Source organism: Bos mutus, chromosome 24, assembly GCF_027580195.1.
Source record: "Bos mutus isolate GX-2022 chromosome 24, NWIPB_WYAK_1.1, whole genome shotgun sequence".
Lineage (NCBI taxonomy): Eukaryota > Metazoa > Chordata > Mammalia > Artiodactyla > Bovidae > Bos > Bos mutus.
This window is the reverse complement of record NC_091640.1, coordinates 48,404,759-48,432,253: the sequence shown is the minus strand read 5'-3', so window position 1 is coordinate 48,432,253 and position 27,495 is coordinate 48,404,759. Positions and strand designations below refer to the sequence as shown.

The following is a 27,495-nucleotide window of genomic DNA, read 5'->3' as shown; positions in this document are numbered from 1 at the left end:
TCTCCAGTTCTGTGCTCGCTTCCAGGTGTAACGGGGTCACTTAGTAAGACCGCTGCACACCAGTAGAGTGGTCATCACATGACCTGGTTTATATTCCGAACCCCAGCAAAGCCTTGCGATGAAGTCAAAGTTGAACACAACCCCAGGTTACAGTTGAAGAAACGGGAGCCTGGGGAGAATCACTTTGGATGGATTCCAAGATGCTCTGCACGTGGAACCCAAGATGACAACAGAGCGAACTGCAGGATTTTGTCACCTGTGTTAACTCGCAGGGCTTTTCATTCTATTTAGACTCTAGATTAGTGGTTATCAATCCTCTCCTGTAAAGGGCCAGGTGGGATATATTTTAGGCTTTGAAGGTGGTGGGGTCCACATCACACTACTCAACTCTGCCTTGTAACACAAACCACCACAGCCACCGACCCAATGAATGGGCATGGCTGTGTGCCAATAAAACTTTATTTGCAGAAACAGGTTGCAGGGCTGAACCTGGTCTGTGGACCACAGTTTGCCAACCCCTCTCTAAGACCCCAGTTGTGTTATGGATTACTGAGGCTGTCATGTAAGGGAGGCAGATGTTTCTGGGGGCCCCCTGGAGCCAGAAAACACTTGATATCTCCAATCACCGCCTTCTCTGCATTCTACCCCAACCCGAGACTGTGAGAATCTGGTGCAGACTTAGCCGGTGGCCCGCTTCCCAGGAACTTTCCAAGCAGCCGCCAACAAAACTCTTTAACCCCCCAATAATCTTTTCTTATAAAAATACTCTCAAACAACAAAAAATAAAAATAGGCTGGCCTCACAGCATGCACAGGTCTAGCTACCTGATGGCCTCAGATAGGAAACCACGGATCGAAGAATTCCTGGTCTCCTCCTTATTGTGTGGGCGCCTATTTTTATCCTGAGGGAGGAAGTACTGTGCGGGGAGGGGTGGCCAGAGAGCAGAGGGGGGTCTCCAAGGTGAGCCCTCCCACTCAGAGAGTGAGCAAGGCTTGGGGGGAGGCCACTGGAAACCTTTCCGATCAAAACAAAAGTAAAAACATCTCTTCCTCTTGTCAAAGGTGTCAGTAGGGGCTCCTCTCCCCCTCTCCCCACCCCCTTCTCCTTTCTTTCCATTTTTAGTGCCTACAGCAGTAGAGGGAAAAAAAAGAAGATATCCATTTTCTTGTTCTTGCTTATTAAGGAAATGACATTCACCCCTAACTCGCTGTACGTGACTACAGTCGCCTAGAATTAGAAAATGGTTTTCCATCACCTCTTCCTCCCCGTGACTTCTCACAAAGGGGCGCCGGGCTGCCTGAATTCCGATCCCACTCCCCCATTTGTAAGCTGTGTGATTTGGGGCAGGGAGCTGATCAGCTTTCGTGTCTGCAAGATGATGATAACGTAGGGCCTCCACTCCACGGGGTGGCTATGAGAATTCAGAGTTGATGCGTGCAGACACAGAACTCAGATGGGGCGAGGCTCATGTGTGCCCCTATGAAGGACTCTGGGGGTGCTGGGGGTCCCCGGGGCAGGAGCAAGTCAGGGCTCATTTAGTCATTCACCTGGTATCTAATGAGTGCCTGTGCGAGCCCGCAGAGAACGGAACATGCCAGAGGGAGAATGCAGGCGGACCACAGAAATAAAGCAAGTGTGCAATGGGCACTGCAAAGAAAAATTAACTGGGGGCAGGGGGATGGAGGAGATGGAACGGAGTGTTCAAAAAACTTTACTGAGAAGGGGACATCATTCCAAAGACAACATCAAGGGTCAAAGGAGATGAGTAACAGCACAGCCTCCACAGGGATGTGTGAGGAGAAGTAAGATAAGAAAAAGAAAGCACCGGCACAGTTCCTGCAGCCTGGAAGGCACTCGGCCAGCGCAGGCACCGCGACGCAGTCCCTGGAGACGCTCATCACAGGGACAGCAAGAGAATTACACATCCTGGTTCACGGGAAAGAGCAGCCCCGCATGTAAACTCAGCCCGTCACGACCAAGACAACGCTGCATCCGCGGAAAAGGGCCCAGTGGATCCTGGCGGACTCGGTGAATGAAGTCAGACTGGGACTTCACCCGGGAGGACACGCGGGGAATGCAGTCACCCGTGGGACGTGAGAAGGGGCGTGAAGCAGGACTTGGGGAGGAGGGCAGGCGTGAGGTGGTGAAAGGGGACTTCGTTTCCTCATGCCTTTGCTCCTTGGCATCTCAGGGCATTTTAATAGTCATCCTTACGCTGTGACTTAGCACATCCTAGACGTTTCCAGAAGACTTGGTCACAGAACTGGCATTGCTCGCGGGAATGATAAAGTCACTCCTTCCTATCTGGAGGGCTGGGAACCGGGCGGCTTCAGGCCAGTGCTGGGCAGCCTGCTTTCCACCAACCCTGGGTCCACACCGCAACAGCGCCACCTGCTGGAGGAACCAGGCTGCTTCCGTGCTTGCCGTCCCCGCAAGCACTCAGAGGAGTCCAGGAAGTCTGATCATCAATCTGGAGGGAGGTGATTTTCATTCTGAAAGCTCACATCTCTCAGATTTTGGGCAGGGGCGGGGGGGGGGGGTGGTTCTCAACCTGACCTATTCAGGGCCAAGCAGGTAAATGGAGTGCTTAACCCCAAGTCTCACGGTCCCCTTCTCCTGCCCTCTCTCTGGTTCCGATGTGAAGAGGGCACTTGGGCACATCCATGAGGCCAGGAATCCCACTCGACTTAGTCATGCTCCCTGCCCCCTGTGTGCACCACGCTGACCTCACAACAGTGGGCCTACACGGTAAGTACTTTAAACTAGGTCAGTCACCAGAGGATCAGAGCAATGGACCTGACCAGGTCAGGGTGAGCTCAAAACTAATTGCAAACAGTCACAGAATCTAGTTTCAAAATTTCCTAACAGGAAAGCGAAAAGGGAAGTAAGCTGGGCTATGCAGTTACTACTGACAGACAAAAGGCAGCAGATGTAACATTTGTCTGATAGAAAAGTCAAAGAAAAAAATGATCAAAATGTGTCCTTTGAGAAAGCCTTGGGCAAGATAAGACGTAATTCAACCACAACGTCTTTCCACTGGGGTTTTGTGTAAGATGCAGAAGCATCCAGGGCCGTGTGTGCGGAAGACAGAGGCAGTATTTCTGCAGGGCCCCAAGGAGACGCTGAGGAGAAACTGTTAAGTTACCACATCTCAGGGGGAAGGAGCTGGGGATGGTGTCTGAGCTGAGGTCTTGGGCCAGAGGTGAGGCGAGAGGAGTGAGAGGGGAGGCCAGAACCCATTCAGGCTGGATGCCCTTGCCTTCACACTGAACTCAGTCAAGTTTATGGGGCTCCATCGATCCACTCCGGTATTCCTGCCTAAAGAATTCCACAGACAGAGGAGCCTGGCGGGCTACAGTCCATGAGGTCACAAAGAGCTGGAGCAACTATCACACTTTCAACCCACTCAGGACCTGTTTATCCAAGGGCAGAAGTCAGCCCTTTGTGACCTCCCTGCCCCGCAGGAGCAGGTGCCTATAGGCACAGATGAAGCCGTCTGGTGTGGGGAAGACCACCAGTACCCTTCACTTCGTGGGTGAGCAGCCTCCTTGTCTGTGCAGCTGACAGATAGGCGTGCCCTCCTGGGAGCTGCCACGTGTTCCTGGGGGTCTGAGGACTGGAGGGGTGCGGATGGGGGTCCCTGGAGGAACGTCAGGCCTGTGCCCAACAAAGGACACTCTGACCAAACAGGTGTTCCCCTCCCCCATGTGGCTGCCTCATTCACGACCTCATCCTCTCCCTTGTTCCCAGGAGAAGGCCTGAGCCTGGAGGGCCTGGGTCCTTTGGGGGACAGTGCTGAGTGCCACGTTTGCATCACCAACAGGCAACAAGGCAAGGATACCTTTGGTTGCTGAGGACGAGGGACCTCTCGCTGCAAACATGCCGGCGGGGCCTCTGGGGCGGCGCGATGGTGCCCTCTAGTGGGAGCGGATGGAAGTGTGGCCATCTGTGCCTCTTTCCGGCCACACCTGACCTTGGGGCCGCACCTGGGGCAGTTGCGCAAATGCTGAGGGCTGGAACGCCCACATCACTGCTGACCGGCGGGCGGGCCAACCCCCTTGGCAACAACAGAGATGCCAAAAATGCAGGCGGGACCGCTCCCACCGCCAGGACTCCATTCTAAGCCCAAGGCTTCCGCCCTGCCCTGTGGCTACACCACCTGGAGCCATGAAGGATGTCCCCCAGAATCCAGGTCGCCATGCTGAGAGCCTCCAGCTGCCCCCAACCCTCATCCTGAATCTGAGCTCTTGGGGGGAAAACCTAGCCTCAGCTCACCTGAGGCGGCTAAGTTTGGGGACGCCAAAATCTGGCTGCTGGCTGGCACCCAGCCCAGCTCACTTGCTCCTCCCCTTCGACTATGACTACAGGGAGGCAGGCCTTGAGGACAGTCAACATCACCTTTACGAAAAGCATCAGCCTTTAATAACCAACTAAAAATGCCTCTTAAGCGTGGAGAGCTGTGCCTGGCAGACATGGGTACTGGGACCTACTGTCTGATCTGCTGCCCCAGGTTCTTATGTGGCTCCAGGGGCCTGAGTCCCAGCAGTGGGGGTTTCTGAATTCCCTTCCACTGTGCAGCTACAGCCAGGCAGGCCATCTGAGGACCAGCCGATAGAGTCCTCGGCTTCGGCTGGAGTGGAGAGCAGAGAGGCACCCAGGTGTCAGCAGCTGAGCTCTGACCGAGGCACTCCCACCGAGGACCACTCACTGTGACGTGTGCCACGTGTGACTCCCAATGAAACAGACAAGCTGGAGCTGCCAGAGATCAACCACATGAAGTTGGGGGCCACCAGGGCCCTCAGCTTCTGACTCAGCTGTGCTTCCAGGTCCCAGGCTGCAGAGACCGCACGGCGCTGGGGAGGCAGGTGGGGGAGTATGCAGGGAGGGGACTGCACTTCCCTCTGAGGGGTCCCTGACCTGGGCACAGCACCATCATCCACTCAGACACTGACAGCTCCGACTGCGCCGTTATCATCAGAGCACCATCTCATCTCTCTCCTAGCCTGGGCCCCTCCTGGGCAACCCTATCTAATGCAATTCTCTCTTTCTCTAAAAGGCTGGTGCCAAGTGCTTGTCCGTGAAGATGAGTGAGGCAAGCAAGCGAAGGAGAGAGGAAATCGGGGCAGAAGCAGGCTGTTTAACCCACTGCCTCCCACCCCCACCAGCCCCTTTGCTGCTGGTGGGGTCACGTGTCTGGTTCTATCCAATGGGCTGTGGGTACAAGTGACACGTCACACCCAGAGCATGACTCTCCAGCTCTCTGTCTCTGCCAGGGTGACCTGGGTGCTGTGGGCTGAGATGGTAGGGCCACAGAATGGGATCCAGCTGGAACTCTGGGCCCCCACTTGGGGAAGGAGCTGCCCTATAGAGCAGCTGAATCTCAATAAGTGAGAAATAAGATCCTGAGTGTGAAATCTCTGAGATTTGGGCATCTGTTTAATATCATGCCATGGCCTATAGTATTCTAACACAGCAGATGATTGAAAACTCCTGTTTTGTAATGAATAAGTAAATAAATAAAAAGACACACGCCCTGGATATCATACCAAGAGCATAACCAGGTTCGTGTCAAAGTTCTGCTGGGAAATGATGGTAGAAACTCACAGGCAGAGGGGATGGACTGAACATAAAGACAAATATCTGCGCCCTCTTTTGGGTGGGAGAAGTGGCAGGCAGGTGGGCAACGAGCTTCAGGGCAGACTTCTCCCTCCATCCATCTGTTTTTGTTCCCTGCTGTCTCCAGATGCGGAGAGGAGGCAATAGGTCTCTTTCTGTTAATACTCCCCAAACCCTGGCTTCTGTGTAAGACTCCAGGAAGCCCACTCATCTCTGCTCAGGCCCCTGAATGCTGTGGGTGTGCTGGGAGCCTCTGGCCTATGGTTGGGCCTTCCCCTCCATTCAGTGATCTTCAGTTGCGTGCACGGTGTCTCTGAGATGTATTTGGAAGTGGGAGGTGTTTTTGGGGGGAGGTCACCATGACTGCTCTCTCCCCAGTGACTGGCATTCAGTGGCTGAAACCCTAGATGTCCGCACATACTAAACAGGTGCATATAATTAAGGTCTGTTCCATCCCAAATGCCAGGCTAGCTGACCCGAAGGCCCCAAGGCCAAACAATGGGTCCAACCGGCCTTGTCTATGAGGGGCTTTGAACACCACTAGGAAAGTTCAGAAAACAATCATCCGCATGTGTCCCCATGGGACCTCAGATTCTGCCACCAGGGCTGTATGTTTGGGGATCAGGAAGCCTGAGGGACTTGTCCTAATGAGACCGTATGAAATGCAAATATCCCCAAAGAGGGGTCAGGCCGTGAGCACGATCAGCTATAGCTTTTCAACTCCTGTGGATAATTTTGAGAAAACTGTAGACTTTCTGTGATGCTTTAACAAACACAGATTCCTGGGTACAATTCAGTGGGTGTGGTCACAGGCCCCCAGGATGGCCCCCAAGGCCTTCCCCTTCTGATATTCACACCGCTATATAGCTCCTTCCACGTCGTACCAGGATTGGTCTGTACAATCAACATAAAGCCTGTGGCAGGGTGAGCGTGCCACTTCTCTGATTAGGTTAGAAAAGAGCAGGTCTACCGTGCTGGACACTCTCCACTCTCTCACCATGACATTTCTATGTCTGTCCGTCTGTCTCCCTCCCTCTCTTCCTTCCTCCTTCCTTCTCCCTCAGATCTCTTGCTTTGGAGGAGCCATGCCGTGACACTCAAGCAGCTTAGGGAGAGGCTCATGAGGATGAAGCCTTCTGCCAGCAGCCAGGGCAGAACCGAGCCCCCTGCCCTCTGCCGTGGGAGGGAGCCACCACGGAAGTGGGTCCGCCAGCCCCAGCCCAGCCTTCGGGTGACTGCAGCCCCAAATGACACCTGGGTCACAGCTTTGTGAGAAGCCCTGATCCAGAGCCACTTGGCTAAAATGCCTTCAGATTCCTGACTCTCAAAAACTGTGGTAATAAATGCTACTGTTTCAGGTTACTAAATTTTGAGCCATTTACCCAACCAAAAAAAAGATACCCCATATCCAAAGGCAAAGGAGAAGCCCCACAAGATGGTACGAGGGGCAAAATCGCATTTAGAATCAAACCCCATTCCCATCAGAGATGCTCAGAGGGCTCAAACAAACCTTGTGTGCACCAGGACCCAGAGACCCCACAGAGACTGAGCCTGACTGTGTCTGAGTGTCTCCTGTGGAGGTACAGGTCAGCAGTGGCCTGCCACAGGGGCAGGAGCTCTGGGTGCAGCAGACCTGGGTATGGCATAAGCCCTCTTGGAGGAGGTCACCAATAACTGCACCATAGAGCCCCCAGAACTTACACAGGACTGGGAAACAGACTCTTGGAGAGCACAAACAGAAACTTGTGCACACCAAAACCCAAGAGTAAGGAGCAGTAACCCCACAAGAGAGTGACCCAGACTAGCCTGTGAGTGTCCAGGAGGCTCTGGCAGAAGCATGGGTTGGTGGTGGCCTGCTTCAGGGTCGGGGCACTGAGTGCAGCAGTGCGTGCCTGGGACCTTTTGAAGGAGGCCTCCAGTGTCTTCATTACCTCCACCATAGTTTGGCCTCAGGTGAAGCAACAGCAAGGGAACACAGCCCTGCCCATCAACAGAAAATTGGGTTAAAGATTTACTGAGCATGGTCCTGCCCATCAGAACAAGACCCAGTTTCCCCCTCATCAATCTCTCCTATCAGGAAGCTTCCAGAAGCCTCTTATTCTGATCATCAGAGGGCAGACAGACTGTAAACCACAATTACAGAAAACTAATCAAATTGCTCACATGGACCACAGCCTCATCTAACTCAATGAAACTATGAGCCATGCCGTGTAGGGCCACCTAAGATGGATGGGTCACGGTGGAGAGATCTGACAAAATGTGGTCCACTGGAGAAGGGAATGGCAAACCACGTCAGCATTTTTGCCTTGAGAACCCCATGAACAGTATGAAAAGACAAGAAAGTAAGTCAATATGCTACTGGAGATCAGTGGAGAAATAACTCCAGAAAGAATGAAGAGACAGAGCCAAAGCAAAAACACCACCCAGTTCTGGATGTGATGGGTGATGGAAGTAAAGTCCGATGCTGTAAAGAGCAATACTGCATAGGAACATGGAATGTTAGGTCCATGAATCAAGGCAAATTAGAAGTGGTCAAACAGGAGATGGCAAGAGTGAACATCGACATTTCAGGAGTCAGTGAACTAAATGGACTGGAATGGGAGAATTTAACTCAGATGACCATTATATCTACTACTGCGGGCAGGAATCCCTTCGAAGAAATGGAGAAGCCATCATAGTCAACAAAAGAGTCTGAAATGCAGTACTTGGATGCAATATTAAAAACGACAGAATGATCTCTGTTTGTTTCCAAGGCAAACCATTCAATATCACAGTAATCCAAGTCTATGCCCCAACCAGTAACGCTGAAGAAGCTGAAGTTGAAGGGTTCTATAAAGACCTACAAGACCGTCTAGAGCTAACACCCAAAAAAGATGTCCTTTTCATTATAGGGGACTGGAATGCAACAGTAGGAAGTCAAGAGATACCTGGAGTAATAGGCAAATTTGGCCTTGAAGTACAAAATGAAGCAGGTCAAAGGCTAACAGAGTTTTGCCAAGAGAATGCAAAGGTCATAGCAAACACCCCCTTCCAACAACACAAAGGACAACTCAACACATGGGCATCACCAGGTGGTCAACACTGAAATCAGACTGATTATGTTCTTTGCAGCCAAAGGTGGAGAAGCTCTATACAGTCAGCAAAAACAAGACCAGGGGCTGACTGTGGCTCAGATCATGAACTCCTTATTGCTAAATTCAGACTTACATTGAAGAAAGTGGGGAAAACCGCTAGACCGTTCAGGTATAACCTAAATCAAATCCCTTATGATTATACAGTAGAAGTGAGAAATAGACTTAAGAGACTAGATATGATAGATAGAGTGCTTGATGAACTATGAACGGAGGTTCGTGACATTGTACAGGAGACAGGGATCAAGACCATCCCCAAGAAAAAGAAATGCAAAAAGGAAAAATGGTTGTCTGAGGAGGCCTTACAAACAGCTGAGAAAAGAAAAGACGCAAAAGGCAAAGGAGAAAAGGAAAGATATACCCATTTGAATGCAGAGTTCCAAAGAATAACAAGGGGAGATAAAAAAGCCTTCCTCAGTGATCAATGCAAATAAATAGAGGAAAACAATAGAATGGGACAGACTAGAGATTTCTTCAAGAAAATTAGAGAGATACCAAGGGAACATGACAAGCAAAGATGGGCACAATAAAGGACAGAAATGGTAGGCACCTAACAGAAGCAGAAGATATTAAGAAGAGGTGGCAAGAATACACAGAAAAAAAAAAAAAGATCTTCATGACCCAGATAATCACAATGGTGTGATCACTCACCTAGAGCCAGACATCCTGGAAGGTGAAGTCAAGTGGGCCTTAGAAAGCATCACTATGAACAAAGCTAGTGGAAGTGATGGAATTCCAGTTGAACTATTTCAAATCCTGAAAGATGATGCTGTGAAAGTGCTGCACTCAATATGCCAGCAAATCTAGAAAACTCAGCAGTGGCCACAGGACTGGAAAAGGTCAGTTTTAATTCCAGTCCCAAAGAAAGGCAATGCCAAAGAATGCTCAAACTACTGCACAATTGCACTCATCTCACACTCTAGTAAAGTAATGCTCAAAATTCTCCAAGCCAGGCTTCAACAGTACATGAACTGTTAACTTCCAGATGTTCAAGCTGGTTTTAGAAAAGGCAGAGGAACCAGAGATTAAATTGCCAACATCCACTGGATCATCAATAAAGCAAGAGAGTTCCAGAAAAACATCTACTTCTGCTTTATTGACTATGCCAAGCCTTTGACTGTGTGGATCACAATAAGCTGTGGAAAATTCTGAAAGAGATGGGAATACCAGACTGCCTGACCTGCCTCCTGAGAAATCTGTATGCAGGTCAGGAAGCAACAGTTAGAACTGGACATGGAACAACAGACTGGTTCCAAATCGGGAAAGGAATATGTCAAGGCTGTATATTGTTACCCTGCTTATTTAACTTATATGCAAAGTACATCATGAGAAACGCTGGGCTGGAAGAAGCACAAGCTGGAATCAAGATTGCCGGGAGAAATATCAATAACCTCAGATATGTAGATGACACCACCCTTATGGCAGAAAGTGAAGAAGAACTAAAGAGCCTCCTGATGAAAGTGAAAGAGAAGAGTGAAAAAGCTGGCTTAAAACTCAACATTCAGAAAACTAAGATCATGGCATCTGGTCCCATCACTTCATGGGAAATAGATGGGGAAACAATGCAAACAGTGAGAGACTTTATTTTGGGGGGTTCCAAAATCATTGCAGATTGATTGCAGCCAAGAAATTAAAAGATTTTTGCTCCTTGGAAGGAAAGTTATGACCAACCTAGACAGCATATTAAAAAGCAGAGACATTATTTTGCTAACAAAGGTCTGTCTAGTCAAGGCTATGGTTTTTCCAGTAGTCATGTATGGATGTGAGAGTTGGACCATAAAGAAAGCTGAGCACTGAAGAATTGATGCTTTTGAAGTGTGGTGTTGGAGAAGACTCTTGAGAGTCCCTTGGACTGCAAGGAGATCCAACCAGTCCATCCTAAAGAAAATCAGTCCTGAATATTCATTGGAAGGACTGATGCTGAAGCTGAAACTCCAACACTTTGGCCACCTGATACAAAGAGCTGACTCACTGGAAAAGACTCTGATGCTGGGAAAGATTGAAGGCAGGAGGAGAAGGGGACGACAGAGGATGAGATGGTTGGACGGCATCACCTGCTCTGGACATAAGTTTCAGTAAGCTCAGGGAGTTCGTGATGGACAGGGAGGTGTGGCGTGCTGCAGGCCATGGGGTCGCAAAGAGTCGGACACAACTGAGTGACTGGACTGAACTGAACTGACTACACAGCGGTAGATAACTTGGCTTCCCTGGTGACTCAGATGGTAAAGAATCTGCCTGCGATGCAGAGACCTGTGTTCAATCCCTGGGTTGGGAAGATCCCCTGAAGAAGAGAATGACAACCCACTCCAGTATTCTTGACTGAAGAATTCCATGAACAGAGGAGCCTGATGGTCTACAGTCCATGGGGTCACAAAGAGTTGGACACGACTGACCGACTAACACTTTTGCTTTCAAAAGATAACTAATACAGTGGATCTAGGGTAAGACCCAGAAAGAGAGACTTAACTGTTGGTGGTTTCCTGGGGGCAAAGCAGGTTCAGGGTGTGGGTGATGTGTGTGGTGTGTGGTGTATGGTGTGTGTGTGTGTGTGTGTGTGTGTGTGTGTGTGTGTGGTGTAGGTAAGTTACGAATATCAAAGCCCATCCACTGTGTGGATCCTGACTCGCAATGGAGACGAGAGGTGAAGACCTCCACCCCGGCACCTCTAAAAACTTATGTCCCACAAGGGCCCTGGAGACCAAGAATGCTTGCTGACGGATTGTTCCTAAGAGAGGGTAAACCCTAGGGTATGAAACCTGAGTGAGACCTTCATCTGATGATTTTTAAAATCTGCTTAGTAGGGAGCCATTTCTTTAAATGAAACCATTCATAGAAGACTCACTTAGAGACACAGGCAGAGCCGTTCTGGGTGGGGCTGAGCGGGGGTCCCTTGAAGCCTGCTTCTTCAGCTGCCCCACTCCTGACCAGCAGAGCCCCTGAGACAGCTCTGGAAAACTCCAGAGATTTACAGTTTGCAAACCTCTGATCTAATCCAACTGCGTCGTTTTACTGGTGAGTAAACCAAGGCCCATGGAGGAAAGGTCACGCAGCACGTCTGTGGCGGATGCTTCGAAAGTGAGTCTCGTGACCTCTGACGCAACGTGTCCGCTCTTCATGGCAGGCCACCCAGGACAAATGCACACGCTGGGTGGGGGACAGGAAATTGTTCCCTCTCCAACCTCCTAACAAAGGGGGGCCCACAGCCTGTCCACAGGCAGAGGGAGCCCCTCCCACGAGCCAGGCAGTGCTCTCAGTGCTTCCCGTGAATTTACGTGCTCAACCGCCTGGACAACCCCAGGAACTCCACTCTCATTATCCTATCGTACACAGGAGCAAACAGGCAGAGCAGGCTAAGTAACTAGCCCGACTCCTTGGCTACTCAGTGGCACGGCCAGGATTCCATGAGGTCCAGACATCAAGCCCTTCACCTCTGCATACGCTGCACCTCCCCTTCCCCAAGTAAGGGCCCAGCTCTCCTCTCCACTCTAGGAGGACTGCGAGGCCCTCCACTCTGCTCCCCAAGGAGCTGGCAAACAGTCCCCCAACAGGAGGTGCGGTCACACCTGTAACTTCCAGGATGCCCCAGGCCTCTGGCTCAAAGGCCACTGAGCGGTCAGCACTGTTCCCAGGGCAGGGGGTGCCCCTCACCTACACCAGCGCCTTGAAAATGTATTTTTTCTACCAATAACAGGCACTGTAGGCATTTAGGAACAGAGTGATAAGGCAGCGACTTCTGAGTATTTTACCTTTTGTCTTTGGCACCAGGGTTTGCTTTATATTAACCATGAGAACTGAGTACGGATCTGCCAGGGTCCATTTCATTATTGCAGAGGGTATTTCATTAGCAGATACTCTGTGCCTCTGACCTACACACCACATCCTAGACCCTACTCATTAGTTCTCTTTCAAACACAGGAAAGTGACTCAGTCTTAGGCTGAGCAAAATCAGTACACAGAGCATCCCCACCCCATCCCCATCCTCCTCACTCGGACTCCCCGACTGCTAAGACTGCACCACGCCTGCTGCTCCTTCTATCTGTGGATCCACATACTCATCATGACTCATATTTTTCTAAACCATTCAAGGACATATTGCAGACATGAGGTCACATACCCCTCAAATATCATAGTGAGTGTTTCTCAAAAACACTCATCCATCTAACGGTCATGCTGCTGCTAAGTCGCTTCAGTCGTGTCCGACTCTGTGCAGCCCACCAGGCTCCGCCATCCCTGGGATTCTCCAGGCAAGAGTACTGGAGTGGGTTGCCATTTGCCCCTAAGTCAGGACACTTCTATCTAAGAAATAGTACTGTTACAGACCTCAATTCACATTCTTCCGTTGTCCAACAAGGTCTCTATTTCTTTTTGGTCCAGGATCTCAGAAAGGAACACATACTGCATTTTGGCGTCTGCCGCTTCAATTCTCTCTACTCTTGAAGACCCCGCAGTCTTTCTCTGTCTTTCATATCCAAGCAGTTTTAAAGGATGGCCCTTCTACTTGGTTCCTCGGGACCAGACGCAGGCTGTGTTGTCTTGGCAGGAAAACCCCAGGAATGATGCCGGGCTTTCTCTGTGCAGCACGGCAGGGGCACAAGGTGTCCACCCGTCCCACAGTAGCGATGCTAGCTCTGATCGCCTGGCCAGGCTGGAGCCTGACAGGTTTCTCCACCGTAAAGTCACCACACTTTCCCTTATAATGAGGTGACCCTATGCGTGCCCCAGTCTGGTGCCCGGTGAGTTTCCAATCTACTAGGCAGGGAGGAGTCCAAACAGAGTCCCACAGTCTCAATAAGTTAAGGGGACAGACTTCAAAATTCAGGGAGTGCAAGGCCACCAGAATTTGGAAGGCAGAGAACCAGAGAGGATAAAACTGACCATAGAGAAAAATCCAGAAATTGCAGGCACTTGAGTCTTTAGCTAAGCACAAATTTCACACGTGTGTGAGGAAACTTCCAGGGTTGGTGAAAAGCTACCTGCAGTGAATTGACGGAATAATCCCCTAAGATCAGACGTGGCTGGAAGTAGTCTGTATTCCCAGACAACATGGTGGAAATGCCTCCTAGGACATAAGGCAGCAAGTGGCAACTTCAGAAGACTATTGGCTGAGCAGTAGAGCAAAATCTGCTTGAAAGGTTTCACACCTAATGAAGCTTAGAAAGCAAGCCTTTAAAGGATCAAACTCTATTCTATTGAACTGTATTTTGGAATAAAGGTCAAAATATTTTAACAAATAATAATAATAATGTCCAATACCCAAAAATGTGAAATTCTTAGTATACTGCATCTAATATAAAATTACCAAGCATGTAAGGAAAAATATGCCCCATACTCAAGAGAAAAATCAATGAACAGAAACAGACTGTCAAACATCATGGATGGCAGGATTAGTACAGGATATTAAAACAGCTACAATCAAATATCCCATATGCCCAAGAAGACACAAGAAAGCATGAGCATGAAGAGGCCAGAAATAGAAGATAAATACAAAAAAATCCACACTGAACTTCTGAGATGACCCACGTAATGTCTGAGATGAAACATACACAGGATAGGATTAACAGGAGATTAGACACTACAAGAAAAACTTTGTGTACTTGAAGACAGAGCAATAGAAACTCTCCAAAATGAAACAGAGAAAAAGACTAAAAAATACGTGGACGACCTCTCTGTTGGTCCAGTGGTTAAGAATCCATCTGCCAACGCAGGGGACATGGGTCCAATCCCTGGTCCAGGAAGATCCCACATGCTGGGGGGTAACTAAACGCATGCACCCTAACTCTACTGAGCCCACGCTCTAGACCCCGTGTGCAGCAGCTGCTGACCCTGAGCACCGCAACTAGAGAGCGGCCACTACTTGCCACAACTAGAGGAAGCCTGTGCTTTCACAACAGTGAAGACCTAGCGCAGCCATAAATAAACAAATTCAAAATAGCCTGACACATTTAAAAAAAAAAGCAGAGTTTTGGTGAGCCACAGGAAAATATGAAGACGCATACCATGCATACAATTAGAATTATAGTGGGTGGGTGGGTTCCAGTGGAAGTGAGGAGAATAATGGTTGAAATGTTTCCAAATTTGATGAATGCTACGAACCTACAGATCCAAGAAGCTCAATAAAGTCCGAGTGATTTGAAAAGACCCCGATGCTGGGGAATGATTGAAGGCAGGAGGAGAAGGGGATGACAGAGGATGAGATGGTTGGATGGTATCACCGACTCAGTGGACATGAGTTTGAGTAAGCTCTGGGAGTTCGTGAGTTGGTGATGGACAGGGAAGCCTGGCATGCTGCGGTCCATGGGGTCGCAAAGAGTCGAATATGACTGAGCGACTGAACTAAACTGAACTGATACATACACAAGGAAAAACGAGCCCAAGTCACATCCTAGTCAGATTGCTGAGGCCTTGACTATACATTCTATCACCTCCCGTTAATAGGCCCATAATCACTCAACAACAAAGTAGGAAAGAATCAAAGGGAGAGGGAAGAGAAGAATGGATGCAGGTGACATACCAAGACTGACTCAGGAGAGAGCAGGCAAGGGCGGCATGGTGCGTGCATGGCAGGCCACCACGGAGCCCGGTCACCCAGCTCCTCCTCTTCTCTGCAAGACGTCTTGCCTCTTTCCCAGAAGCAGCTACATTCCTACTATGTATGCTCAAAGCCCAGCACCAGAAGCCTCTAGGGACCTGGATTCACTGTCTCTGTGCCAAGTAAATCCTTTTGTTCCGGAGCCTGGCCCCATTCAGGAAAAGGAGTCCAATCAATGACAAAATCAGCAAGTGCAGCAGACACCTGGAGGTTGGTAGGACAAGTCCACTTTTCAGAGGCCTAAAAATAGCCCTGACCACATTGGGAACCGAAGCAGCCCTGCCAGTTCCACCAGAACACTGCAGTTTGCCTCACCTCAGACGTTTCAGGTCAAGGAACAAAAACTTCCCAGTTCGCTGGGCTGCAGGGCACCGGCCATTTCATCCATCCTCCCCCAGCATCTGAGTGAAGGCTGCCACACACACATCACCATGGGACACTCTGTACCAAGGCGGGTACCCGCCCTGGCCCACCTACTGTTGCAGTACATCCAGCTGTACCCTGCGAGAGCCAGGGGCCAGCAGCCGTGTTCAGGCCCTGTCCAGGCTGCGGGCAGGGGGAGGGCTGTTGTTGGAGACGCTGCCCCTGCACCTACCTGCCAGGCTGGGAGGACCTTCTCGATGTCATTCAGGTTGATTCCGTCCCCATCTTCCAGCTTCCCTTTTCCACACCTGGGCCAGAAAAGACATAATGGCATTGAAAGGACTGCTCACTCAAGCATTGTGTCCCAGCCCAGCAAGCAGGAAGAGCAGAGACGATTGGGAGAGACCCGGTCCTGCCCTTCTCAAGGCTGCAGAATCAGCCCTTTCCCACCTGGAGCAAACGGCACCCTCCTCCTCCCTCAGGCCTGGGGACACAGACCTTCCTTGAGGACAAAGGACTGGATGCAGGCAAGAATGTGGGGCCTGGGGGTGGGGTGGGGGCACTAACATGACGTCCCACCCCTAGGAAGGTGAAGAGTACCAGAGTTCCCCTCTATCTTTCCAGACAAAGATGCTGAACTCCTTGCCAATGAACGCCCCAAAGTGTATGTGTATCCCAGATCCTGCAAAGCCCATCATCCTGCCCAGTTACACCAACGGGAAAGCAACTGAACAGAGAGACCAAGCAACTTTCTTGAGGTCACACAGGCCCCCATTCAGCTTCCTCCCTCCTGGGACTGCTACTGGGCCAGTCCAGCAATCCCGTTTTGTCTGCACATCTGCTGTGGGTGGGCATACCTCCAGGCTAGAGGTGCTGGCCCGGATTCACTAGCATATGTCCATGTCTTCCCCATATTTAAAGGTGTAGACTCTGGAACCAGACTTCAGGAGTTGGAGCCTTTTATCGCTTACTAACTGGGTGATGCTGCACAAGTCACTGTTTCTCTCTGTACCTAAGTTTTCTCATTAGTAAAATGGGGATAATTGCTAAATCCTGAAAGATGATGCTGTGAAAGTGCTGCACTCAATATGCCAGCAAATTTGGAAAACTCAGCAGTGGCCACAGGACTGGAAAAGGTCAGTTTTCATTCCAATCCCAAAAAAAGGCAATGCCAAAGAATGCTCAAACTACCGCACAATTGCACTCATCTCGCACGCTAGTAATGCTCAAAATTCTCCAAGCCAGGCTTCAGCAATACCTGAACTGTGAATTTCCAGATGTTCAAGCTGGTTTTAGAAAAGGCAGAGGAACCAGAGATCAAATTGCCAACATCTGCTAGATCATCGAAAAAGCAAGAGAGTTCCAGAAAAACATCTATTTCTGCTTTATTGACTATGCCAAAGCTTTTGACTGTGTGGGTCACAATAAACTGTGGAAAATTCTGAAAGAGATGGGAATACCAGATCACCTGACCTGCCTCTTGAGAAATCTGTATGCAAGTCAGGAAGCAACAGTTAGAACTGGGCATGGAACAACAGATTGGTTCCAAATAGGAAAAGGAGTACATCAAGGCTGTATATTGTCACTCTGCTTATTTAACTTATATGCAGAGTACATCATGAGAAACGCTGGGCTGGAAGAAACACAGGCTGGAATCAAGACTGCTGGGAGAAATATCAATAACCTCATATATGCAGATAACACCATCCTTATGGCAGAAAGTGAAGAGGAACTAAAAAGCCTCTTGATGAAAGTGAAAGAGGAGAGTGACAAAGTTGGCTTAAAGCTCAACATTCAGAAAACGAAGATCATGGCATCTGGTCCCATCACTTCATGGGAACTAGATGGGGAAACAGTGGAAACAGTGGCTGACTTTAATATTTTAGGCTCCAAAATCACTGCAGATGGTGACTGCAGCCATGAAATTAAAAGATGCTTACTCCTTGGAGGGAAAGTTATGACCAACCTAGATAGCATATTCAAAAGCAGAGACATTACTTTACCAACAAAGGTCCATCTAGTCAAGGCTATGGTTTTTCCAATAGTCATGTATAGATGTGAGCGTTGGACTGTGAAGAAAGCTGAGCGCCGAAGAATTGATGCTTTTGAACTGTGGTGTTGGAGAAGCCTCTTGAGAGTCCCTTGGACCACAAGAAGATCCAACCAGTCCATTCTAAAGGAGATCAGTCCTGGGCTTTCTTTGGAAGGAATGATACTAAAGCTGAAACTCCAGTACTTTGGCCACCTCATGCGAAGAGTTGACTCATTGGAAAAGACTCTGATGCTGGGAGGGATTGGGGGCAGGAGGAGAAGGGGACGACAGAGGATGAGATGGCTGGATGGCATCACTGATTCGATGGACGTGAGTCTGAGTGAACTCCGGGAGTTGGTGATGGACAGGGAGGCCTGGCGTGCTGAGATTCACGGGGTTGCAAAGAGTCGGACACGACTGAGCGACTGAACTGAACTGAACATCATACGGCAGTTGGAGGATCAAATTAGTTAATATACTGAAGTGCTTAGAACTGTGCCCAGCATATAGTAAACACTATTATAAATGAACATGTACAGAATATATTGTAACAGTAAATACAGGCAATAATTAAGTAAAATCATAATAAAATAACAAGGTAAAAATATTAGTGCTACTAGGAATACTGCTACCACTATTTCTGTCATTGTTATTATCGTCACCGGGGCTGAGCAGCAGCGCAGTGTCTAACAACAGCACAGATTCTAGAGCCAACACAGCCTCATTCAAGTTACTCAGTTTTACTGCAAGCTTATCATCCTTTGAAGTGAAAATAATAACAGTTCTTACCTCCTGAAACTGTGCCGAGTTTAGATGATGGGCGGCAAGCAGTTACAATGGGACTGGTGTGTGCTCAGAGCCTAGTGAGTATTAGTTACTACTTCTGCAGTGGTTTTTTCACTAAGTCGTGTCTGACTCTTTGCAACCTGGTAGACTGTAGCCCACCAAGCTCCTCTGTCCATGGGATTTCCCAGGTAAGGATACTGGAGTGGGTTGCCATTTCCTTCCCCAGGAGATCTGCCCCACCCAGGGATCGAACCCAAACCTTCTGTATTGGCAGGCAGGTTCTTTACTACCACTGAGCCACCAGAGAAACGTATTATTATTAGCCCAGGTGTGGCAAGAGCTGCCCAATGGGCTGGTGGCAGCATTTTCCAGCTGCAGTTAATGCAACTCTCAAATTTCAGAGCAATTAGTTTATTTCATCAAATATTTTCACAGCATCTCTTGTGTTTGGGGATCTGCCAACCTTTCCTGGGGTCGTGGAAAATAAATCCCACGTGGTTCCTGCCCTCAAACGGCTCACAGGTCCAAGGAGTCCTCAACTCGGACTAAGAGGGCGCTGAGCCTGAGCACCAGCAGGGGGCAGCACGAGATACGTGTTATCAAGTCCTACAGACTGAGGAGCCCTGGATCCCCAAGGAAGAGAAACCGCGGGGCGGCTGCAAAACCCAGCAGGGCTTGGGGGAGGTCAGAGGGACGGGGCGGGGGATATGGTCGACACCCCCATCAACACACGCTTCTGTCCTTGGGGGCTCTGTCTCGGGCTGGGCCCTCGGGGTCACAGGCCGGCAGGAAAAGCAGCGGAGCTCAGAGGAGCAGCACCCAGAGCGGCCGGGGGCGGAGGGAGAGGAGCTGGGAGGGGAGCTGGCCCAGCAGAGCATCTGGGAGAACGTCCCAGGCGGAGGCCTGGAGGGAAACACCGCGCGCAGCCAGCAAGGAGGTCCGGGTTCTAGCGGGAGGTGGGTGGGGGGCAAGGGCGGGGCCCAGGGGCAAGAGGAATTGCAGGGCCCGCTCTGGAAGCACAGCGCGGGTTCCGGCCGGTGCAGCTGGGGTGGGAGAGGGGTGTAAGGGGACTTTCTTGCCCCTTCCGGCCCCACCCTAGTGGTGATGGTGCAGGACTGCAGAGCTGGAGAGAGGTCTGGAAACATGCCTCTCAGCTAACAACTCTGCCTGGTAGAAACATGCTGGCCCGCAAAGGCACCGATTGCTCGCAGTCACCTGTGTTCCCTGAGTCCTGGCAGCGCGGAAGGAGGGAACCGGGCACTCTGGCCGGCAGGAATGGCTGACCCCCCACCCCCAGGTCAGGTGCGCAGGGACCGCATCTTTGACTCCAGTCCCCCTCAGACACTTGCCTAGCTTGCCTGGCCCTTTAATTCTCACCTCAGCAGCCTCTAGGGTCCGATGGGCAGGGAGGGCTGCTGTCTCCCTAGGTCTGGGGCTCAGAACTCCCTGGAGGGCCAGGCAGGTTGGAGGAGGTCTTAAGGTGGCTACAGACCAGCTGAGTCACTGCTGCCAACAGGGTTTCCAAGGCAACAGCCTTCTCTGATTTCTGTCCCTCCATGGAAACGCAGGCTGCGGGAAGCCTTGGCAACCGGGTGGGACCCTACTTCCAAGGGCTGCTGCAGAGGCTGGGCATGTCGAGTGCATCCCCAGTACTGCCAGACCCTAAGGGGCAACGCAGCCCCTGGCTCAGCCACAAGGTGGCCACGGGGCGCTGCACCCAAACTCTCCAGCAACCCAAGAGAGATGGGATTTGGCCAGAGAGCCAGTGGTAAAGAATCCACCTGCCAATGCAGGAGACCCAGGAGACGCCGGTTCGCTCCCTGAGTGGGGAAGATCCCCTTGAGGAGGAAATGGCAACTCACTCCAGTATTCTTGCCTGGGAAATCCCATGGACAGAGAAGCCTGGTGGGCTACAGTACATGGGGCCAAAGAGAGTCGGACATGACAGAGCGTGCATGCACACACACCCACACACCCCCCAGGTGTCACACACACACACACACATACACACACACACACAACAGGTGTCACACACATACACACACCCCAGGTGTCACACACACACACACACACACACACACACACACACACACACCCCAGGTGTCTGGTGAAGGGTGGGGAGATTGTCAGCAAGTCTGGGCCGCTCCTCCCAGTTGAGTAAGCCTGGTGATGAGTGGGTGTGGCCGGTTCTTCCAGATCCACAAGGGACAAGGGCCCTCAGCAATAGGGGAACCTTTCTCTCCCTGGACAGTCATTTGTTACTGCTGCCAAACTGTATTTTGTTAGGCTGTTAATTTGCATGAACTGGTGCAGACACCTTCGGAAAACCTGACTTCACCACTCGATCCCCACTGGACAGACTCAGTCCATGAGGTAGTGTCATCACTTCTGTCCTCTGGGCCTCAGTTTCCCCAGTGGTTTCACCATCCATGTGCTCCCAGGGGAAAGAGGAGAGACGGGCACGTCCAGGGAAACGCCACCTCTCTTGGAAGCCTTCCCCAGACTGTGCATCAACCCCCCTCCACCGCTGGCTTCTCGGCCCCGCTCTGCATTTACTTTATTTAACTCGCACCTGTGTACTCTGAGCGTGTACGCACAGTCTCAATTACGAATGGGCTCATGTCTCCTTTTAACAGTAGAGTGGACAACAATACTTCTGGGAAGGGACTGTATTGTATACTCTGTGTGTTCCTCACCATTTGGGGACCCAGCCGGCCTTGTGACCAGGCTTCAGAGGTGCAAACTGCTCCTTCCTTTCCCAAGGCACACTGCAAGCTCCGACCGGCCCCCACTTCAGGGCAGGCAGGAGCATCACTTCTGCAGAAAACCAGCTCCTGAACTTGACCTGAGCAAAGGTCAGTTCAGTTCAGTCGCTCAGTCGTGCTGACTCTTTGTAACCCCACGAGCTGTAGCACCCCAGGCCTCCCTGTCCATCACCGACTCCCAGAGCCTATCCAAACTCATGTCCATCGAGTCAGTGATGCCATCCAACCATCTCATCCTGTCATCCCCTTCTCCTGCCCTCAATCTTTCCCAGCATCAGGGACTTTTCCAATGAGTCAGCTCTTCGCATCAGGTGGCCAAAGTATTGGAGTTTCAGCTTCAACATCAGTCCCTCCAATGAACACCCAGGACTATTCTCCTTTAGGATGGACTATTTGGATCTCCTTGCAGTCCAAGGGACTCTCAAGAGTCTTCTCCAACACCACACTTCAAAAGCATCAATTCTTTGGTGCTCAACTTTCTTTACAGTCCAACTCTCACATCCATACATGACTACTGGAAAAACCATAGCCTTGACTAGATGGACCTTTGTTGGCAAAGTAATGTCTCTGCTTTTTAAAATGCTGTCTAGGTTGGTCATAATTTTCTTTCCAAGGAGTAAGCGCCTTTTGATTTCATGGCTGCAATCACCATCTGCAGTGATTTTGGAGCCCCCAAAATAAAGTCTGACACTGTTTCCACTGTTTCCCCATCTATTTGCCGTGAAGTGATGGGACTGAATGCCATGATCTTAGTTTTCTGAATGTTGAGCTTTAAGCCAACTTAAGCTGAGCAACTTAGCTTTCCTAAACTCAGAAGCCTGGAGGGCCCAGCCCTGCCCAGTCCAGTAGCTCAGGAGGAAACTGGCCCCAGTGCTGCCGAGGGGGAGGACGCAGGGGACGGTGAGCAGGTGAGCGGATGGACGGGTGTGAGTGAGGCAGGGTCAAGGAAGCCCTGAGGTTGGGTCTCTGCTTGGCACTATCTCCTCCTAACAGGATGCCTCCGTGTTCAAGGGCATCTCCTCTCTCCATCCCCAAAAACCATCCCAAAAGTTCATATAGAACCCACACAAGCAGGGGCAGGACAGGCGAGAAGACGGGGTCCCCTGGGAAAGTCTGATATGAGTGTCTGGGCCTCTGCCCCCCAAAATATGCACATGCATGTCATTTTACATAAAAATTCAAAGGGATCAAGCCGATTCAAGGATACTCTCGTATCCTTGAGCCTGAACACGGGATGGTATCAAAAGGACTTAAATCAAGGTTCTGTTCCTGGGCAGGTTACTGTGCGTCTCTGAGCTGCGTTTCATCTCTGAAATAAGGATGCGAGCGTCTCCCTCCCAGGTTTTGTCACTGACACTGCAGGGAGACCACTGCCAAGAGTGGGGTGACCACTGGAGGTGGGTGGGGTGGGCAGAGTTAGCAGCGGGACAGGTGAGATGCAGGAATGTAGCCCAGAATGTCAGTTATATTTAGATCTTAAGTGACAGGGAGACAAGAGTGGATGGGTAAGGAGTGGAAGGAAAAAATAAAAAGCCATGAGTAGACTTAAAAAGAAAATGGAAAAGAGCAAGTGTTGGTGAGGACGTGGAGAAATCGGATCCCCTGCGTGTTGCTGCTGGCAATGTGAAATATTCAGCTGCTGTGGAAAACAGTTTAGCTGTTCCTCAGAAAGTTCAAACATAGGATTACCATCTAGTTTGGGAACAAGAGAGGTGGTGGTTACACAGCATTATCAATGTACTAAATGGCACTGAGTTGAATGCCTTCAAAGGGTTAATATTATGTTATGTGAATTTTAAGTCAGCATCACTGACTCAATGGACATGAGTTCGAGCAAGCTATGGGAGATGGTGAAGGAGAGGGAAGCCTGGCGTGCTACAGTCCATGGGGTTGCAAAGAGTCGGACACGACTGAGTGATGGAACGACAACAAAAATTATTTTAAAAATAAGGAAGAAAAGCAGCCATCTGTCTCATACACCCCCACCCCCGCCTCAGGTCTGTCTGGAGTCACTTTCCTGTCCAGAGTCAGCCCAGGCCCTGACACCATCTTTTTTTTGACCGAAACATACAGCATGCAGGATCTTAAGTCCTGGACCAGGGATCTAACTTGTTTCACCTGCAGAGGAAGCACAGAGTCCTAACCACTGGACTGCCCGGGAAGTCCCTGAAACCATCCTTCAAAGCGGAAGTGAACACTGATGCATGAACTAAGAAGGGGACAACCGAGTAGAAGCAACAGGGACCACAGTGGTTCTTAGAGCAGGGGCCCCTGGGGGAGCAGCAGCAGCATTTCCTGAGGGCTCCTTAGACATGGAAGCCCTCTGGGCCCCACCCCCCAGACCTCCCGAACCTGAGACCCTGGGGGTGGACCCATCGATCTCGGCTTCCATCAGCGGGTCTCAGCGCTGCGCTGGACCACGGCCAAGCAGGGTCACTGTGAGAGGTCAGGAAGGGGAGCGGGCAGTATGGCTCACGGGGGCTGGGCAGTGAAGGGTGTGGGGGTTCCAGGGAGAGGCCAGTGAATGCGCAGGTCTGAGCCAGTGAGCCTCTCTGGGCATCAGCCTGCCAGGGAAAGGCCATCCACCGCCCCAGCTCCCGGAGGGACACAGCTGTCCCCTGCCTCACTGGCTGCTCTGTGAGAGCCCCTGGCTGCCGCTTACCCTTCTCGGTCGATGTGTGGCAGGGGCTGCTTGGGCGTGTGTCGAAGCTTCCGGTGGAACTGGGTGAAGTCCAGCTTTTCAGGCTGCAGGTCCCAGGTGGCACCACTAGAGGGAGAGAAAGGGGACGAGTCCCGTTAGTGATGGAGATAAAACGCCCCGGGGGACACGCTGGGGGAGGCGCCAGGCAGGGAAGCAGCTCAGAAAGGGGTGGGCAGGAAGGGGAGGCGCCCACCGGCCCACAGGCTTGGAACGAAGCCTGGCACGTCAGCCCTGTGCTCACGGATCATGGGGCAGGGGCCTGCCTACGAAGCCTTCCCCTTCTTTAACCCTGCTCTGAGATAATGGATGCCTATAAAACACACAAGTGTGGGCCTGACCCCCGCTCTCAGCGGTCCCCCTAAAACACCGGAAGGTCTGAGGTTCAGTCTGTCAGTGGGGAAGCAGGGGGCCAAGTCCCCCGAGTGCCGGTCTTGGGGGGAGACCGATGGCGTTTCCATGCTGAGCAAGTCAGAGCCAGGTGCTCCTGGAGCACACCCAGAGTTGACCAGCTCCGGGGCCGGGGGCACAGCTGAGCTAAAGGGCCATCCGTGGCCTGAGCTGTCACTCCCAAAAGGGACAGACACCATGACAAGTGCTCATCAGCAAACCCTTCAGGGGCACCGAGCCCACGTCCTCATGAAGTCTGGCCAACGCCTGCCCCTGCAGCATGGCCCATCAGAAACCTCCAAGAGCTGGAAGCACTGACGGTCCTTCCTTCCCTCTGGCCCTCTCTCTGGGGCAGCCCCTGCTCCACCCCAGTTTGTCTAACGTGCACCGGCTGCCGCTCTCCTCTGTCCTCCACCTCCCCAGCACCCCCACCCCCTCTCCCTGGGGTCGGACTGGTGGCATCTGTCTCTCCCTTTCACACTCTTCTCTGCATCTTCTCTTCTCGTCTCCTCCTCTCCTTCCCTTGGACCCCACCCCAGTTGTCTCCTTCCTTCTCTCTCTCACCTCCTTCCTCCAGCTTCATCCTCTCTACTTCACCCGGCTCCACTTCTAGGACAATGAACTCTCAACATGAACTTGGCCCCCAAAGGGTCCCTAGGGAATAAGGACCAGGAAGCCGGGGTCCCAGCTGGAGCCACACACACAACAAGAGGAAGAGGGGCTCACCTGAAGGAATCGAAGGTGTTGGCAGCCCAGATATCTGTGCCCAGCATGTCCAGAGAGGTGTCTTTGCTGCCATTCTGGAAGACACGGAGGATGAAAGGGAGGTGTTATTTGCCCAGGCAGGACACGGAACAAGTGGGCAGAAGGCCCAATCCCAGAGAGGATGGCAGAGCCCTATCCCCTTGAGCAGCCTGGACATTAGAGGGGGCCGCTGAAGGGTCCCGGCAAGTGTATGCAGTGTGTATGAGTCAGGGGGACCCTGGCCTCCCCCAGGCACAGGCCCTCACTTCGACAGTGTTTGGCAGAGCTGTGTGGTCGGGTTCAGGGCACCCCAGGGCTCTGCCGCACCAGCCCATGGCTCTCTCCTCAAAGCCTCTGCACTGATGAGCTGCCTCCAGCACTGCCAGTGTGATGGTGGGGCGTCTCCCCAGGCAGGGACTCTGTGGAGCCCGGCACACAGGAAGGTCTGTTGAGAGGCTGACTTCCTTTGGAATTAAGCCCCACACCCCGAAATCAGGCGGCATCAAGAAGCCCCCAAGGCAGTGGTGGTTTAGTTGCTTCAGTCGTGTCCGATTCTTGCAACCCCAGGGACTGTAGCCCACCAGGCTCCTCTGTCCATGGGATTCTCCAAGCAAGAATACTGGAGTGGGTTGCCATTTTCTTCTCCGGAGGATCTTCTTGACCAAGGGATCAGATCCACATCTCCTTGATCTTAAGTGGATTCTTCACTGCTGAGCCACTAGGGAAGCCCAAGAAGCCCCTATGGACCAACAATTCCAGCAAAGGAACTTTTCTAACACTCTGGTCTTTATCCTCTGATGTTCCCTATGTGATTCATCCCGCAGACATGACCCAGCTTCTGCGATCTGCCCCTTGGCTGATGGTCTCTGCCACAAGTTTGCCAGTTCCCTGTCTTCACTCCAGATGCCACTGTCCCTCTTTGAAACTGAGCAGGACCCTATGGGGCCTTCCCAGAACAGGCCCAACCCCCTCCTATGTTCCTCCCCCTGCCTCTTGTCTGTAGAAAGACTTTAGCCTCCTAGGCCTTTCCCGAGTTCCAAAGAGTAAATTTAATCAGAGAAATGAGAAAATGCACAAGCAAGACAAAATAATAATAGTTTAGCCATTAAAAAAAAATGCTAGGACCTTTAGTTCTTCCTCAAGGTCTATAGATAATATTCTGAATCATGTCCTTTGAGCTGCTCTGCAGGCACTTCACTCCCACCAGGTGGAAGATGTTAACTGCATGTTGACCACAAGCACGGAGATTCCAGATGGGCTGGAACCAGAAGGCTGGTGATGCTGACGCCCAATTACCTCACCACCAACCAATCAGAAGAATGTCTTTGAGCTGATCCCACACCCCTCAACCCCCCTCCCTCACCCCGTCTTTAGAATCCTTTCCCTGAAGGCCTATGGGGATGTTGGGACTTTTAAGCACTAGCTCGCCTGGACTCCTTGCTTGGCAACCGTAATAAACGCTGCACTCTGCTTCATCACTTTGCTTCCCTGATATCAGTTGGTAAAGAATCCACCTGCAATGCAGGAGACCTGGGTTTGATCCCTGGAGAAGGGAAAGGCTACCCACTCCAGTATTCTGGCCTGGAGAATTCCATGGACTGCATAGCTACATAGTCCATGGGGTAGCAAAGAGTTGGACACGACTGAGCAACTTTCACTTCACTTCACCTGGCTTCACCACAACCCAGAATCAGTACATTGGTTTTAGTAAAGCAGACCCAAGTTTGGCTCGGTAACATCATGACCCCCACAGTCCATTTTCCATCACCACACTTTAAAAACAATACTTCCACCTCTCCTGAAGCTGACTGTGTGCATGCCTTATAACCCAGGACTCCACTCCCAGGTACAAACACAGCCGAAATGTGCACAGATGTTCAGAAGTCATTTACAGCACAGAATACAGCACTGCCTCATTCATAACAGCTACTGACTGGAGACCACTGGAATGACTAGCAACAGGTGAAACAGATCAGTCGTGGTGTATTCATGTCCTGGAATATGACATAGCAGTGAGAATAAACAGACTAAAACAATACACAACAGAAATAAAGCCCACAAACGCAGAGTGGAATAAAGGAACCTAGACACAAGAGCACCAGCTCGCTGACTCAATTTTATATAAAGTTCAAGAACAGGCACACTAATGTACGGAGACGGAATTTGGACAGTAACTGGAAAAGGGCCTCAGGGCGCCCTGGGGGCTGGTAACTTCTGTTCTCAATCTAGCTGCTGCTTTCCAGAGTGTGTCCAGTTAGTGAAAATCCACTGAACTGGATGCTCCTTCTCTGGGTGCTGTGACATTCTGGTTGGATTCCTGGTAGAATCCCCAGCTTTATTTTTATGATGATTTATCCCAAGACTTGTCACTTTCATATCCA

General features: G+C 51.0%; 1 protein-coding gene across 6 annotated transcripts in view; it reads right to left on the bottom strand.

Moving 5' to 3' along the window:
- Positions 1-27,495, bottom strand: part of CTIF (cap binding complex dependent translation initiation factor) — a 323,017-nt gene that overhangs the window by 180,886 nt on the left and 114,636 nt on the right. For all 6 annotated transcript variants that reach the window (XM_070361994.1, XM_070362000.1, XM_070361995.1 and 3 more), the window contains exons 4-6: positions 25,097-25,170; positions 23,945-24,049; positions 15,932-16,007 (exon numbers count right to left, since the gene is read on the bottom strand). In XM_070361994.1, coding sequence (XP_070218095.1) covers positions 15,932-16,007; positions 23,945-24,049; positions 25,097-25,170 — 255 coding nt within the window. The remainder of the gene's footprint in view (positions 1-15,931; positions 16,008-23,944; positions 24,050-25,096; positions 25,171-27,495) is intronic.